This window comes from Saccostrea echinata, unplaced genomic scaffold (assembly GCF_033153115.1).
Source record: "Saccostrea echinata isolate AGI-Se365-2 ecotype Australia unplaced genomic scaffold, CSIRO_AGI_Sech_v1 ptg000009l, whole genome shotgun sequence".
Lineage (NCBI taxonomy): Eukaryota > Metazoa > Mollusca > Bivalvia > Ostreida > Ostreidae > Saccostrea > Saccostrea echinata.
In genome coordinates this window covers 47,168,109-47,185,774 of record NW_026889758.1, presented here as the reverse complement: position 1 = coordinate 47,185,774, position 17,666 = coordinate 47,168,109, and the positions used below count along the sequence as shown (strand labels likewise).

The 17,666-nt window shown below is 32.5% G+C and overlaps 2 protein-coding genes across 2 annotated transcripts; one reads left to right on the top strand and one right to left on the bottom strand.

Moving 5' to 3' along the window:
* Positions 1-3,913: 3,913 nt before the first annotated feature.
* On the bottom strand, positions 3,914-12,150 carry LOC133182923 (actin-related protein 2-A). The gene is made up of 8 exons (XM_061317781.1): positions 12,004-12,150; positions 8,364-8,474; positions 7,950-8,165; positions 6,781-6,853; positions 6,429-6,565; positions 6,092-6,241; positions 5,621-5,899; positions 3,914-5,289 (listed from the first exon to the last, which is right to left on the bottom strand). The coding sequence occupies exons 1-8, from the start codon at positions 12,049-12,051 to the stop codon at positions 5,119-5,121; spliced, it is 1,185 nt and encodes a 394-aa protein (XP_061173765.1). The 5' UTR covers positions 12,052-12,150; the 3' UTR covers positions 3,914-5,118.
* Positions 12,151-12,192: 42 nt separating this feature from the next.
* LOC133182924 (neudesin-like) lies at positions 12,193-16,489 on the top strand. The gene is made up of 4 exons (XM_061317782.1): positions 12,193-12,398; positions 14,287-14,347; positions 15,572-15,675; positions 15,992-16,489. The coding sequence occupies exons 1-4, from the start codon at positions 12,201-12,203 to the stop codon at positions 16,136-16,138; spliced, it is 510 nt and encodes a 169-aa protein (XP_061173766.1). The 5' UTR covers positions 12,193-12,200; the 3' UTR covers positions 16,139-16,489.
* Positions 16,490-17,666: the final 1,177 nt, after the last annotated feature.

Below are 17,666 nucleotides of genomic sequence, written 5' to 3'. Positions count from 1 at the left end.
CGTAACGGAGATTTAGCGTCAGCTCACTGTTTAAAATATTGGGAAAGTCGTCCATCCCCATTTTTTTCTTTAGACCAGTGAGATACAGACCTGCAGCTAACAGAATTAGAGAGCGCAAAATTTTCGTCTGGCTCCTAACTTTGTGATAGCGAAATATAAGAATCTTATACCCGACAAAAAAGGTATGTTAGGAAAAGGAGACGCGCCATGGCCCTAGAACTTTGAAATTCTGGTCATAGGAGATATGGGCCAACAAGGCGTGCAAAATGCCTATAGCTTGTGCGTTAATGTTAAATAAAATATCAAAGAAAATTTTATTATAACAAGAATTTAATTTTTCACTCTCTTATTTCTCGCACAATAGGCATTTTTCTCACCTTGTTCACCCATATTCTTTGTTCCTATCACAACTGAACGCCGGTGGACTACACATCTTGACCACAATGGTGATCACGTGGATTTAAATTCCAATAACAGTGTATTTACAATTCTCTTTGTTAATGACTGGAATAAATTTATCAGTTACATGGTGAATTTAGTGTATTTTAAATATGTTATCATGGTTAAAAAGTAAGGCATTAAAGTGCTCAAACTGAAAAATGATTACAGGTTGAAAGAAGCGTAACCATAGCATAGAAATTCCTGGAAAATTATGCTCACACTTTTTTAGGGGTAAAATTCACATTTTCTTCTTTTATGTTTGCATTCATAAAAAAAGGAAAAAAATTGACAGCGTATGCTGTGTTTGACCATAGAACAGCATGGTAGAGAAGTCGGAGTGTTTTCTCTAGGGTGTTTCTTTGGAAAGTTTTTTTTAAAAAAAAAAATCAAAATAAGTTAAAAATATTTGTTTCTTCTGGTAAAAAATGCTGTGCCTAGATTGATAAATATATAATTTATACAGATGTCTTCTATGTGTAACCAAGGCATTCAATATACACCACATGACTATTGCAAGATTGTATCGCAAACTCTGTGCCAATCGGAAGTGTGGTGGACTTGATACAGATGCAAAAGCACTGGGTGACTTCTAGGCGATATGATAAACATATCACTCTTCATTATTAGAGAAACATGGATACCACTGCTGTTACAAACCCACTGACCATCATTGGTAACTTCTTCAACTTCATATCAGTGCAAGGATAAAAGTGCGCAATTGGTTTTGGAAAATTGGTCTGCGGTCATGAAAGCCATTTGGGATCTTCTCTTGAAACCAAGACTTCGGCAAATTCTCCTGCATCGGGCAAAATGGCATATTAGATTTACTCTTGTAGATTAGATAAATGTTCTGTTTTCATATAATATTGTACTGCTGTCTTAAGAAATTTTGTTTAGTTCATATACTACTAGATAAATATAAGAAGAGAAGCAAAAATGTGTAATCATGAAAGACTGATAAATCTTCTCTTAATCTGCCAGAGTAAAGTAATATCCGACAACGATTATTTTCTTGGATCACTTTTGGCGAGTTGAATAAAAAAAACAGAAGTCTCTGATGAGACTGTAGCCCTACTGGTTTGTACTTATAACAAAGGAAGATAAAAGTAGCACTTGGACTTGAAACTTTGCAACAGCAATAAATAGAATAATGATCCTTGGTTAAGTCTCTTTTTGTCGCATTTATTGCAATCATCAAAACTGTAGGAGGAGTAGACTTTTAAAAGAATTTTCTATTTTTAGTAACCATGGCAACACCGTTCAGTGATATCAAAAACCGATACACAGAATTATGTATCTTAGTAAACTCTACTTGTGTGCCAAGTTATACTGAAATCAGACCAAAACTGTAGAAGGAGTAGGGTTTTGAAAGAATTTCACAGAAATTTCTGTTTTTAGTAACCATGGCAACATCGTTCATTGATATCAAAACCCGTATACAGAATTATGTATTTTAGTGTACTCTACTTGTGTGCTAAGTTATATTGAAATCAGACCAAAACTGTAGGAGGAGTAGTGTTTTGAAAGTACTTCCCAGAAATCTATATTTTTAGTAACCATGGCAACACCGTTCATTGATATCAAAAACCGATATACAGAATTATGTATCTTAGTATACTCTACTTGTGTGCTAAGTTATATTGAAATCAGACGAAAACTGTAGGAGGAGTAGCGTTTTGAAAGTACTTCCCAGAAATCTCTATTTTAAGTAAACACGGCAACACCGTTCATCGAAATCAAAATCCGATACACAGAATTATGTATCTTAGTGTAGTCTAACTTGTGTGTGCCAAGTTAAATTGAAATCAGACTAAAACTGTAGGAGGAGTAGTGTTTTGAAAAATTGTTTACAGACGGACAGACAGACAGACGGACGGACGACGGACACCTTACTATCGCATAAGCTTTTCTGGTCTCTGACCAGTAGAGCTAACAAAACAATTTCTTTGAATATGCTAACCTTTATATTCATTGTGTACATGGGTAAACATACTGATATATTGATAAATACCATGCAGTATGATGAGTATCTCAAATAGAGATTGGAAATGTTTAATTGAGTTTAAAAAAAAAACAACCAAAATTGGTTCCATCCCAATTCAACACAAGGTTCAGAACAAGCTAGCATACATTTATTAGTAACTGACTTCTTTCCGTCTTAACACATTCGTAATTCTGATTCAAATTAACACTTACACTTCAAACTCGGTACACATTCTAAAACTCGAATGAAGGCCAACTGTACAAAAAAATATTTTACCAGTATGTCGTATCGTAATTTTTTAATCAATGGATGAACATGAACTGTCATACAAACTTTACACAGGGAAAGAAGTCAAGAAAAATGCCCATGGTTCGACAAAATTAAATCTCAGTCAGGGCAATATTTTCTTTGATAACGTGAATGTATACTTTCTTTAAAATCTTCACAAAGTGCTACAATCTCATAAGTATTGAAATTATCCGTCTATGAAATAGCAAGTACATACCAAAGAGGACAAAACTGACCATTTCCCCCATACAATAACTCAGACTGGGTCATCACTTTATTTTAAGTTTTGAAGGTACATTGTACATGTATATCACCAAAATATGCGTAAAAAAAAATTGATTTTTTAGGGTTAGAAAAACATGGAGTAAGGACCCACTCTACCTTAAAAAGATACCGTATGAATATGTTTTACTATAAAGTAATTTTAGCTTTCTTTAAAGTCGCAATTTTTTTTAAAAAATAAATCGCATTAAATTCCACTCGTCGTTTATCATAAAGATAACACAGATAACTCTAATAATCTAATGCGCGAATTACTAATAACAGTTGTTTCTCACACAGTCTGATTAAAACCAAACCTTAACTAGCTCCTTTTTATTTTGATTGTCTCGAGAAAAAAAAATTAAAGAACTAGTGAAGGTTTGATTTTAATAAGACTGTTTTATAAATATTCTTTTAAATATCGGGTTCGATGCCATATGACAGTGTAGAAATTTCCTTCAAGACTAAGATCAGGGACTGATGAAAACGACTTGCACATTTTGTTTTTTAATCAGTTATTACAACTTATATCTCATATACCACTTTTTATCAAGTTTTAATTGAATAATTCACAAATGATGTATTAACAATCGATTGTTGCCAGTTTCATTAAATATGCTAGTAACTTAGATTCGCCAACCGTAACCACCATGTACTCTCCTATTTCCTATTTCACGGCTGTGTATCGAAGCAGACTTTTAATTAAATTGATTAAGATAATTACTATTCGAGTGAAATCTAAATACACAGACATCATCTTATACCTAATGTAATATAAAAGGAGTAAGTATAAACTCTGGTGTAGGCGTTTCGGAGTTTATTTGCAAAAAAATATCAATTTATAAGTATAGATATTAAACAACTGCATATAGAACTTATTCAGCATATCCTGCAAATTCATTCCCTTATCAGTTCAGTTCAAACAACAAAACAGGACAATTTATTTTTCAAGTTTATTAAAAAATTGTTGAATAATATTTGACCATTTTTACTATTATATATATCTTTTTTTTAATATTGCTATTATCAAGATAAAACATCTGCTTTGGAAATCACTCATTCCAACATTTTGACCTGAACATGCAATTCATTGAAATATACAATATTTAGCAAATGTTGAACAATGTAAATATGTTAATTTCAAATTTCAGGCAATGTTGGTTTCATTGACTGTGTTGCATGGTAACCATGCACCCATGCACCATTGTTTCTTCGCTCAAAGACTCTGATGAGACAAAACATTGTAAATATGTAGATATTCTATTTTGAAATGATGATTACATAAGCTTTTTTATACAATGTTTATTGCATTGCATCAGCAAATGTAACAAAAAATGTGACCTTTTGTACTAACACTGTATATCACTTAATCCTTTATAAAATCTTATTAATATTTAGACATGTCATTAAAACAAATTAAAAAATAGTACTCTTTTAATACATAGAATATGTATTATATAATTTATATAACTTATTCTTCTTCAAGTGTACATTCAAATACTTTGAAATCTTCTATATCAATGATAAAGTAATCCATATTATAATAATATACAGAAAAAGATAGACACAGACTGACCATCAGTATATAAATAAAACATCAGATGTAGAGCAGAAAGCACCCTACTAAGGATTTGATCATTCTATACAAATATAATGATTGCTGTCCACAACTTATGCATATTTACGCCACTTCTCATATCACATGATTAATGCACCCATTCTTTTATCCAAACCATAAAGGCACCATGATAATTAGTTCATTCATAGAGTTAAGAAAATTTCTTTCTAACAGCTCTTGCATAATTTTTTTAAGACCTTTAAGCCAACGAAAATACATATCATTATGAACCATCTATTCATTCAGCTAAATTTGTGATTAAAATTAATTTTATCAATAATCTATATATAACTGGATCTAGAAAATCAAATACATGTATGGTAAAAAAAATTTTGAGTAAATCATAGCTGTTGGAATTTTTATTTAAAAAATGTTAAAATGTTTACAGTCACCTGAAATATCAAATTATACCCTTGAAAAGTATATCCTTATTTCTCAGACATTAAAGTAATCCCTTAATGAGGATGTTAGCCATGAGAGTGTGTGCTGTGGAATGGAATTTGGTTAGGTACTAGTATAAGATTTATCACTGTGGTCCTGCTAACAGTTTATCCAACACTCGGATTCCTTTTTCTTCATACTCTTGTCGTGTCATCCAGAAACTCTCCTTGTCCTTCATAATATCTGCTAAAACTGCGCCTCCAAGGAATACCATGTGTTTTCGTCTTGGGGGATCTTCTATCCTTATTTTGAATTTCTACAAATAAATAAAGTTTGTGTGGAATGCTTTGTAATGTGTCATATTTCCCTTTACACATCAGGAAGTTTTCAAATGAAAATTAAGCAAGAAGCAATTTCTTTATACTATTTTTTGAGCCTGAAAGTTTGATCAAGCACTGATAATAATAATGTTATAAGGAAATACATGAAAATCAAACATGTCTAGGCTAGTCAGCAAAAAATCACTTTACAATACATATACATGTATCTGCTTCCTTAACAATTCATACATTGTGGAAAACAAAAACAAAAAACCCTAACAAAACAGGAAACAGTTTATTAATCAACAGATTTTCATACAAACTTACAGACAGTCTTGTGGTATCCCCCTTCAGTACCCTCTCTAAATAGAGCTGTTTAATTTCCCTCTCTAGTCGACTGGGCAGGCCTGGGTACATGGTCGAGCCCCCTGATAAGACGATGTGTTTATAAAACTCTGGTCGCGTATCCATGTCAGCTGCCTGGATTGTATTGAAGAGAAGTTCTGCCACTCCCACTCCATCGACATTGATAAGATGGGGCTGGAATAAGGCCTCAGGAGCACCGAATCTCTCACCACCGACCCGTATTACCCTACCATCTGGTAACTAAAAAAGAATGATAATTTAAAATAACTCAGGTAACCCTTAGAATTGACAACTTTAACGTCTGGATTCAAACCAATACATTATTATTATGGACCAATATTGAACTTTATAATCACTAAGGTCTGTATACAAACTTTTAAATAAATAACACTTTCTGCCTCTGGCTTACAGATTAATTACATGAAGACTTACTGTGTAAGATTCTACTAGCACAGTTGTTTCCAAAGCTAATTTTTGCTCTTGTTCAATATCATATCCGACATAACATAACTTCTCTTTCATCATTCGAACAGTTTCAAAGTCAGCAGAATGGTTGAATGCATAGCCACGTAATAATAGCAACTGCAAAGAGGAATTAAGGAATAAGTAATAAACTTTGTAATGGTTCTACATGTACCACAATGAAAATCAGTAATTTTACTTTTTAAAGACTAACCTGAACAAAACCTTTGTAAATTTTCCTTTTTTTCTAAAAATCAATAAATCGACTTTCATAGGAATTACTGATAGGCAGTTACCAACTTCCTACCTTAATTAGATATCTAGTGATGTCTCGACCAGCAATATCTAATCTACGGGTTAAATGAGGCAGGGCAAATCCTTCATATACAGGACAGATGTGTGTCACTCCATCACCGGAGTCTACAACCACCCCTGTTAGTAAACCTAAAACAAACAAATAATTAAACTTTGTTCTGTGCTTTTATTTATGATAGGATCTTGTCATCCTAAGGCAACATGGAAAAAAGTTTTCAACCAGTTTAGCTCACTTCTGAGATATAAATAACCTTTTTTAAAGAAATATATATTCAAGTTTTAGACTGCTTTTTAAGTAATGAAAACTATTCTACTTAATGATTTAAATATATTTTTGTCCTTACCTTGGGCATATAATGTCAAAACTGCCTGAATTGCAATATATACACCTGCAAATCCATATTTCTCAAACATAACCTGAAAAATTACAAATACAACCTTAAGAAGACCTGACACATGCACCCATGGAAAGAGGGGGGGGGGGGGATTTGGTTAATGCCTACTGCTCCTTATAATCCAGAAGCAGTTTGCAAAGGGATAAAGAAGTTTTGCAAAGATATAATGTATTCTCACTTTCAATATATGATCACCTGACCCCCAACTAGGGACTGAAGCAGTGATCCAACGGATACCATATATTTTGTTAAGAGGCCTTTAGATCATTATAATAAGGGAAAATGATTTCTGTATAGCCTAATATATTTAGACATCAAACTTATTTTCAATGTATGATCAACTAAGCTTTTCTCTGAAAGTAGAATCAATGCCCTGGGGGATGTCTGTAAAACTCAGTCATGAGATATAAAATTAAAAATTTCGTATATGGATCACAACTCACTTTAAGAAATTAAACAGAATGTAAAATATGATCAACTTTGCTCCAACTTAGTGTCTGAACCAAAGACTCACAGAATATGAAACATTATTTTGGAAGAAGTTTCAGAGCTAAATTTAATCATATACCTAGTTCGTCTGCAAAATGATCATCAGTAAATAAAAAAGGTTTGAAATGGTACGGATTTTTATATTCTGGCCTCAACCCTGAGACATCTGGGGAGCATGGACAATAAAATTGATGAATGTTGTTCCCTTTTACCTATAAATTCTATATACGTTGACACTGGCTCGGTCATTTGAAGAATGAAGCTGAAAATTTTCAATACTGGTAGATTGGATGAATAGACAGACACAGATAGCAAATGCTCACTTAACTGAATCAACTGACCTTAAATCAGCAAGATGTCAATTGGTGACAATTGTGTCATAAAATTAAAATTCATGATTTTTTTTTTTTAATGTGTATCAGCTTTTCCCTCCCTATAATATACCTGATGTAAAATTACATTTTATTCAAGTACCAATTTGTCCAATTACATGTATATTCCGACAAAATCCTTCCATAAGAGGATGTTTAAAGAAACTTGTTAATTCACCAAATTTTTATGAATCTTATTAAAGATTTAATTCAACCCCAATTCCTGCAAATTATCTGTTTTCTGATTCTTTACTGTACCTCTATCATTTTTTCTCTGTTTTTGCTAGGATTCATGGGAGGTTCTGTCAGCAGAACTTTACTGTTCCTGCAATCCAGGTTTAGTTTTTCTGGACCAAATGTGTAGTCATACAGCAACAGCATGTCATCCCAATTCCTGACAATCCCATTCTCCATTGGATAATTCACCTCCAGCATGGACCGTAACTCACTTGCCTCATCTCCAAGCATTATATCCTACAGACATGCACATATATATAAATCATACTGTTCACATACGATTCACGTATCTACATGGTCCATTCAGGATTTATGTAAATGATGATAATTTTATGTACAAACAGAATAAAAGAATTCAAAACATTCTTGGTCTGCACTGTGAAAATTTTTTCCTGATCTTTTTTACTTTAAACGTAATTTTTATAATGTTTTTACCTTAATTTCAATGTTTCCTACTTTGGAGGTGGACCTGATGATTGGTCTCCCCACCAGAGATGGGAAAATGTGTGCAGGAAAGTTAGAACCAGCATATCCACACTTTACAAACTGAAAATACACAATATTACCCCAAAACTGTGAAAATGAATATTCAATATGAAAGCTAAACAACATATCTTCTATAAATAAATAAGAAGAAAACAGTATGCAAAAACAAAAAAAAGATGCTTGTAACATATAAATGTACATGTAAATATATACATGTATATGTAGGCAAAGTCCGATGGTGACGCCAAAGTCCGATGGTCTCGCCAAAGTCCGATGGTCTGCGCCAAACCCCGATGGGTTGACATTTGTACGGACACCAAAGTCCGATGGTCACGCTAAAGTCCGATGGCTCGTTTCGTATGATACACGTGCGCTAAAGTGCGATGGTCTGACACGCCAAAGTCTGATGGTGCGGAGAAACAATTAACATTTTTGATGTCACAATATTCTGACTTCAATCCTCGATGCCACAGTCCGTAATTTCAAAACCAATAATTTAGGATGAGTCATCGAATACAATTGGACTGATTTTTAACTAAAATGTTTGCACTCACTTGAGTTATTAGGATTAGTAATTGCACACCACTTGGCTGATAAGGGTTAGTCCTTGTGCAAAATTACACTGATTATAGGATGGATTGCACTCACCCAAGACATTAATGATTAATCTTTGTACGTGTACACTATTCGATTAAATAATTTTAGCCTCGCACCCCAAAAGAGGTTTGACTGATTAGGGTTTCTCTCCCATCCAGGATGTTACAGACTTTTTGACCGATTAGGGTTAGCCTTGCACACATCCGAAAGATAAGGGTTAGCATCACACCCATCCAAGAGATTAGGTTCAGCCTCGCACCCACATGAAAGATAAGGGTTAGCCTCGCACCCATCCGAGAGATTAGGGTTAGCCTCGCACCCATCCTGCATTCAAAAGCCATCAGTTCAGTATTCGTCCTCGCATACAATTTTACTGATTTTGCTTATTGCTTGCACCCACCAGAGATATTTGTGTTAGTCCTCGCACACCACTCGACTGATTAGGGTTAGTCTTTGCTTTGCACCAACCCGAGAGATTTAGGGTTTGTTCTCACACACTAGTCGAGTGATTAGGGTTAGTTTCGTACCCACCCAAGTTATCTAGGTTATAGATGTTTCACACTTTTCGAGCGATTAGGGTTAGTTTCGCACCTGTCCGAGAGATTAAGGTTAGTTTTCGCATAATGATATTTATTTATACTTATTTAAGACCTTGGCATGGCACGGCATTGCAGTTTGGCGCAGTAGTACCATGACGTCACAAAAGTCAATCGTTTTTCTGCACCATCGGACTTTGGCGTGTCAAACCATCGGGGTTTGGCGCAGGCCATCGGACTTTGGCATAACCATCGGACTTTGAAGTCCCATCGCACTTTGGAGTCCTACATATATATGAATGCATGTCTCAGGTTTGAAAACTTGAGTATATATAAATGAGAGTTTTGAAAAATTTCAGATACTGATAGTACTCTTAATGCCAACATCTTCATTGTACTAAGATATTTTTCAAATAAATAAATGAAACTGAAATTTGAAAGACTCTTACACTATTTTCAAAAATACTGATATTGTATTGATCAAAAATATTCCAGCAGTACAAAAATGTCAATTGATTTATTCAATATAAAATTAAACAGATCTCGGAGAAAAACTATTAATTGCAAAATCCTACAAAATAAAATCTTAAGAATGCACAAACTAATATGAAATTGTAGTCTACAGGGCTCTAAGCCTTGCTGCCACAAACACAATTTCCCTGATCGATCATTTGCAAATGGAATTTACTGAGTAACAAAACAAGGAAAACAACTTCAATAAAAAATTTTAAATGAAAATTGAATAATAATAATGACAAGTCTCTCAAGTATCTCTCATTTGGCAAAAGGTATCTGAACATTTTACATACAAGATTAAGACACAAATTTATCTTAAATTATGATTTACATAAAAGTAATAATAAAACGAGTCTGAATTGTTCTTGTGGATGTACAGAGGAAAGTCAATAAATAGTCATTATTTTTGGTGTGTAGAAATCATTTTGAAGCTAGACGTTTAGTGAGGAATGTACTACTTGTAATTTTTAATGTAAAAATATTAAATGTGTATCAATTGCTTTGAAAAGATGAATTCTTATCTTTACAGGGAAATAATTGGTACATGCATGCATTGTTCAAAAATTAATTCATGATACAGGTTGTATCAATTAATGCTTATCTGTATTACCGGTACATCTCTTTTGAAACTATATTTGATCATTATCGTCATTATAATCATCATTATTATCAATATATAATCCTTAGATATAAAATTCATTGTTTTTGTTTTTCTATTTACATGTATGTTATGTAAATCTTTGTAAATATTCATGGGCATTCAGATATTTTATGTATGGGAAAAGAATTATTACCTATTATTTTGAAACTTGTGTCAAATCCCTTTGACATATTGTCAATAAAAATATGTTCAAAACAAAATATAATGTAGCCTTAAATAACAGTCTGATATTCACAGTGTACTGCTAAACTGTCAAGAATTCTGCAGGATCCATAATGTTTTGTAATGTACTACGCCATGTCATTATAAAGATAAATCACCTGAGAAACTTCAGATTACCCAGTGAATGTAATGGAACAAAAGTGTTATCATCAAATGTTATGGTTGTGAGGAAAGTTCCCCACCAAGCACCATGATTGCAGTGAATAAAGGAGTAACCACATTCAAAATAATAATTAAAAAAAAAAAAAAAAGAGTATAAATTTCAATTTTTTTTTAATAAAAAATTATGTTTTGAGAGAAAATCTTGAATTTGTCCAAGTACTCATGGCCATATGAAAATCTGACACAGAAGGTAAAATTACTGAAAATAACTTAAATAAAATAGGAGTGAATTTATTGAACAGGGGTGACAGGACAGCAAACTCAATCGTACTGATCATGAAAGATGAAGGTCCTGTTATCTTCTTATCAAATATTGTTCACATTAATAATCACATTTTTCACATTAATGTAATTAATGTGAAAAACATTCTGACAATTATAAATTCTAACAACAGTGTCAATATTTTATGGAAAATTAGGGTATTTGTGTAAAGCGTGCAACTTCCCTGCATTTTAAGCACATCTCTTTTTAAAAGTAAAAGCGCTTTGTGAACTGCATAAAGTACACAATAAAAATTGCAAAATGCAATGCATCAGATTTTATGCATAAAGCAGATTTCATCACACTCAGTTGTGAACTAAATGTACCAATCAGTGGAAGAGCAGGAAGGGGGAAGATATATTTCAGTATATTATACTTGACTATATGCAATATAAATCCAATTAATAATAGAAAACAAAACTTAGTCAGACTAACAGCTTTTTTTCAACCAAAATTAAGAAAAACATATAGAATATCATTTGTCGTTTTTAATCAGGAAATGTTTTTATGTGTAGATATAATGCAAGTTAGTCACACTACACTTCCGGGTAATTTTTATAACTTTAAAAGTAAGATTAACATTTTTATTGCACAGTACGTACTTATGAAAATAAAGACTGCATAAAGACCTACCCCTGTGCCATTGTCACACACAACAACCTTTCTTCCATTGCTGTCCATTTCAAAAGTAAAAGACGATTTCAATTTATCGTCTACACCTCTCCTTCGTGAAGTTAATACCGGAAGTTTCCTCCCCTAATTTTCTATGTTAGGTCATCGCTCATTTGCTGAAGTTTGGGAGATAGCCAATCAAATCTCGCGTTTTAAAAATGTTCGTGACACAATACAACATGGAGGATACCGGTAAAGTTATGAAGTGTGCAGAACTGTTTTTGGTGTTCTTGTCTTTATTTTTGTCTACTTCGGCAAAGTATGAGATGAGTAAGATTGAAATTCATGAAAATCCTAGTGGGGAGCCCGCAAAAATCTTCACAGCTGAGGAACTTATCAAATATGACGGTTCAGACGTGAGTTGCATTAACAGCTGTTACTGTAGATTATAGATATATAGTAAATGACCAGAAGTGAGTCATCATTTCATTTTCTCACTTAATATTTTATTGATCTATATTTGTTGATGATATTTGGCTTTAAGTATTTAAGTGGGACTGAATTGTTCGGAATCAAATTCTATCCTATGCAGTGATTCTGTTTTTGTTTATATACAAAACATGTTAGACATTAGTTACGTAGCCTTCATGATGTTTTAATTTTGAAATAATGTTTATTTATTTGGCCCTTTCACGATAAGTGTGGTACTGCTCTTTTGCAGGGCAAATTTATAACTTTTCAGTTTTGGGGAAGTTTTTGCTAGCAGATAAGTAGAGAGAATGTTCTTTCGTTAAAATGAGAAATGTCCTACGAACTCGGTTTAATGATAGAATGCATTCCGTGTTCAATGTAGCAAAACAAACATGGACAATAACTCTGTAGCAAAACAAACATGGACAATAACTCTCAGTGCAAATACTATAATCAATCCGGATGTCAACATGGTGACCTGGTGTAAATGCAACTCCATTTATTTTATCCAAAATCGTTTTGGAGTGATTCTGCAATTTTCTACTACATGGCAGGTACATGGGAGGCATTCTAACTGTTGTGAAGGCCTGTCCCGAGACATATTTAGATTATTCTAACTAGCAGATAATTAAATGATGGTTATTAAAAAATTGCTGTTACCATCATATTTCACCAAATCATATCAATTTGCCCTGCAAAAGAGAAGTACTGCACTTATCTATATGTCCACACAAATATAGTGTTCTGTTCAGTAATAATATGCACACAGTTTGAAGAAAATCAGTTGTGTATTGGTAGAAAAAAGGCTCCATAACATGTTTCTTTAGTTTCCATTTTTTATACCCCTTCCCCTTGAAAAGGGGTTGGTATATAGTGATGGGGATGTCCATCCTTCCATCAGTATGCCCTGCCATCTGTATGTCCTTCACTCCGTAATACATCTGTTATCCACAACTCCTTCTGTGGAATCATCATTGTTTGTGGGAGACCAATGTTCATGGATTTCATGGGTCAACCTTACCCACGAATTTACATCCCCACAAACGTTTATTTGATAAACATACTGATTCATTGAATCTACCATATAAATGAGTAACCCATGAAATTATGTTCCCACAAACAAGTAAAATTTTGCTTGCGCACGAACATTGACCCCCACAAATGAAAATGATTCCACAGTTTCCCACTAAATAAAATTTAATGAGACTCTCACAGAATCTTCATTCTGGGTCCCATTGTGACCTATTTTACGTTATAATCAGATAGATATTTGGGGTTTAGCAAAACATGGACACTGCCATTCTTTCTATTATATTTGGGGATACTCATCGCTTATCTGCAACTCCTCCAGTACCACTGAAGAAAATTTAATGAGACTTTTACAGATTCTTTATTACATAGTGCTATTATGCACCTCCTATTTTATGTTCTGATTGAACAATTATTTGGTGTTAGCAACAAATGGACTTTGTCCTTATTCTAGCTCATATGGGAGCAGGGATATCATTTTTGGAGCTCAGTGCTCACAGTACCTCTCAGTTTTCTCCAATTTTTGTTCATTAATTTTGAAGTTGTCAAAAGGCACTAAACAAGCCTCATGTCCTTTGACAATGAAAAAGATTAGGGAACTTGAGTTGGAGAAAAAACAGTAACTAACAAGCACATGTCATGTAAATTAATAATCTATATTTCCAACATATCAAAGGGTTCGTAGTAATCAATTGTAGAAGATAGTGTTTAAGTGATGGAAAATTCTATTAATGCTTACTAGTTTTGTACGTGCTTTACAAGTGCAATTAATATCATTTGCAAAAATTTCTCATTATTTTGCAGTCCTCAAAACCTCTTTTGATGGCAGTTCGAGGGGTGGTTTTTGATGTTTCATCAGGAAAAGGTAATATCTGTTTCCAGACAGAGTACAGGATACACGTATTGCTCTGTTTTTAGGATTCTACATTTTAAATTCTCTCACAGATAGCAAGGAATCTGACTTCTTACCAATCTGAGTTTAGCGGTCAAGTTCTATTTAAGTCAATTTGCACAATGCACAAATCCTTCAAGTTTCTTATTGGGCATAGTTGCAATTGAGTCTGACAATAAAATTGTTCAAGTGAGGGTTACTCATGATTAGGTATCTAACTTAAGTCAATTGATATTTATGCCACTGTAGAGAGTTATTAGAATATAGAACATTCCAAATCCACAACTAATTTCTTAGCTCTACTGGTTAGAGACCAGTAGAGTTTATGCGATTAGTTAGATGCCCATCATCCATCCATCTGTCTAGGTGTCCATCTGTCGGTTTGTCTGTAAACAATTTTTCAAAATGCTACTCTTCCTACAGTTTTGGTCTGCACACAAGTAGACTACTCTTAGATACATAATTCTGTGCATCAGTTTTTGATTTTGGTGAGTGGTGTTGCCATGGTTACTAAAGATAGAAATTTCTGTGAAATACTTTCAAAAAGCTACTTCTCGTGCAGTTGTAGTCTGATTTCAATATTACTTGGCACACAAGTAAACTACACTAAGATACATAATTCTCTTTATTTTTTTTTTTAATTTTGGTGAGCGTTATTGCCATGGTTACTAAAAACAGAAATTTCTGTGAATACTTTCAAAACACTACTCATACTACAGTTTGAATCTGATTTCAATATAACTTGGCACACAAGTAGTCTACAATGAGATACATTATTCTGTTTATTGTTTTTTTTAATTTTGATGGTCTTACCATGGTTACTAAGAATATAAATTTCTGTGAAATTATGTCAAAAGGCTGCTCCTCCAACAGTTTTAGTTTGATTGCAATAAATCTTGCCACAAAAAGAAACTTAACCAAAAATCACTGATCTATTTTTTGCATATTTTCAAGTGCAAGTGCTACTTTTTCTTTGTTATAAGTACAAACCAGTAGAGCTACATCTCATCAGAGACTTCTGGTTTATATCTCAGTACAATAAAAAGAGTAATTATTATTTAGGCAAAGCTTTTGTTAATTAAAATTTTGTTAACTCTTTAGTTATTTAATCATTGTTCTCATCCATATGCTAATGAATCTTGTACATATATGCCACATTTGTGTTTTCATTAATTGGTTACCTTTTTTTTGTTCTAGATTTTTATGGTAAAGGTGCAGGATATTCCATTCTTGCTGCTAAAGATGCAAGTTATGCAATAGCTAAATGGTCATTAGAGGAGAAAGACATGCATCATGACCTGGTAATTTTTTTTTTAAATTGAGTTATATGTCAAAACATGCACATGCTGTATTTAAAAATGTAATGTAAAAGACAGAAGTATAAAAGAGATGTGAAATTTTAAGCTACATTTATTGTGAGAATCCTACTATACTGTACATGTACTGATTACCTTTGGTAAGGATGTGGATTTTATTTTTGCATGATACACGTTTGTCCAAAAATTATAGCATGTGTTCTAATTCAAAATAATTTGTAATTTTTCTCAAATTTAGAAGTAGAGTCAGCAGTTTTTCTTGGTTTAAAACTGTAAATGACTTTTTTTTTTATTTCAACAGAGCTCTCTATCTGACCATGAACTAGAAGGACTCGATAAAGTCTTCCTGGAGACATACAGGAAAAAATACCCAGTAGTAGGTTACATGGACTATCTGATCGAAGAACATGGGAAAAAGGTGGAGGACAGATTCCAAGGAGAGCTGTAATGTTCATTCATTGTTGAAGAAAAGTTGAATGTAAGACCAACAAATTTGGGTGCTATAGAGAATAGTTGGTTGTGATAATAGCAATGTGCCTTAGCAATATGAATTGTTATTAAATTTGTTAGCATTATATTTATCAATAAATTGTATTAATGAACTACTTAATAGAATCTTACTTCTTACCAGTCTCTGTTTTATCAGATTTAATAAGCTCATAGAAATTATTGAAAAATGTTACTTTATTGTATATTCATTTATGTTATAATATGCACCTGTACAATAAGTTTACAGTTAATCATTCAAGTGTAACTAATTTTTCAAATTTATGTTTAACATGTAGTCAGGATTTTTGTATTTAATATCTACTTTTCTATGTTAATCTTATTTTTTCCTCTGATCACTTATTACTCAACCAGTGATATTGTACGTAAATTTTCCTACTGTGATTAAATTTTGAATATTTATTTTTGAATATACATGTAAGGAAAAAAAGGCACTTGACTGCATTGATGTTTATTTCAGAAATCACATTCCATAAAAACTTAAACTTCCAAAATTATGCATACCAAACAGGTACATGTCACTCTATTTGATATATTTATATATTTATACGTACATGTACATATCTACTTAGAATAACTTTGTTTTTCTGAATTATAAATATATGGTCAAATGAGTCTACTGTAAATGTATAACACTTCATTGTGTGTTCTATTTAATGCCTTTGGAGGAAAGCAGTTTCTGCTAAATTAAGTACACCAATAATGTCTTTTTATGGACATGTAATCTAGCCCATTTAGAAATGCACTTCATAAAATTTATGCTAAATTGCTGAAAAAATATTTAAACAAAAACCATTTGTGACATTCTTTGCAGTTGTCAGAGTGATTTATTTGATTATATTTCTCATCTAATTCACATTAATCAGATAAAAAAAAATATATTGCATTTATCAGTTAGTTGAAATTATTTGACAGATTTCTTTTTCGACAATCATTACATAAAAACTTGAAAAAATTTCATTTACATTGCTTTACAATACATCATTTTATAAACTTCATGATCTACATTGAAGTCTTTGTCTAATAATTCAGATCATATATCTCTATGAATGTTTTATTATCATATCAAAATTTATAATAGAGAGGAGTGGCTGGCTTTGTTTTGTTAGTGTAAATGATTAATTGTTCAAAATCAGAAATATTGAAATGGTCGACACATTATTGGTTTTTTCCATGATATGCTACTTAAAAGTTACATTCAGTTTTATTAATTATGTATTAGCCAAATGCTATTAAATGTTATAAAGTTTTTCATTTGTATTCTGTTTTAATAACTGCATGTGCTCCATAATTTTTTTTTATTTCAAAAGATGATACACTGTATACATGTAGAGAGAAATTACAAAGATGCCAAAAGAGGACAGATTTGAATGATATAATGTTGATTATATGATCAACTTAGAGTCTAACCCTGAGGCCTGAACCCTGGGACAAAAATTCCTGCTAGTATTTATCAATGGGCCCGTAGC

Coding starts and splice junctions, on each gene's coding strand:
- LOC133182923 (XM_061317781.1), bottom strand. CDS start 12,051: ATGGACAGCAATGGAAGAAAGGTTGTTGTGTGTGACAATGGCACAGGG. Junction 8,166..8,363: donor TAGGAAACATTGAAATTAAG/GTAAAAACATTA, acceptor GCATGTCTGTAG/GATATAATGCTTGGAGATGA. Junction 6,566..6,780: donor TTTGACATTATATGCCCAAG/GTAAGGACAAAA, acceptor TGTTTGTTTTAG/GTTTACTAACAGGGGTGGTT.
- LOC133182924 (XM_061317782.1), top strand. CDS start 12,201: ATGTTCGTGACACAATACAACATGGAGGATACCGGTAAAGTTATGAAG. Junction 12,399..14,286: donor TCAAATATGACGGTTCAGAC/GTGAGTTGCATT, acceptor ATTATTTTGCAG/TCCTCAAAACCTCTTTTGAT. Junction 14,348..15,571: donor TGATGTTTCATCAGGAAAAG/GTAATATCTGTT, acceptor TTTTTGTTCTAG/ATTTTTATGGTAAAGGTGCA.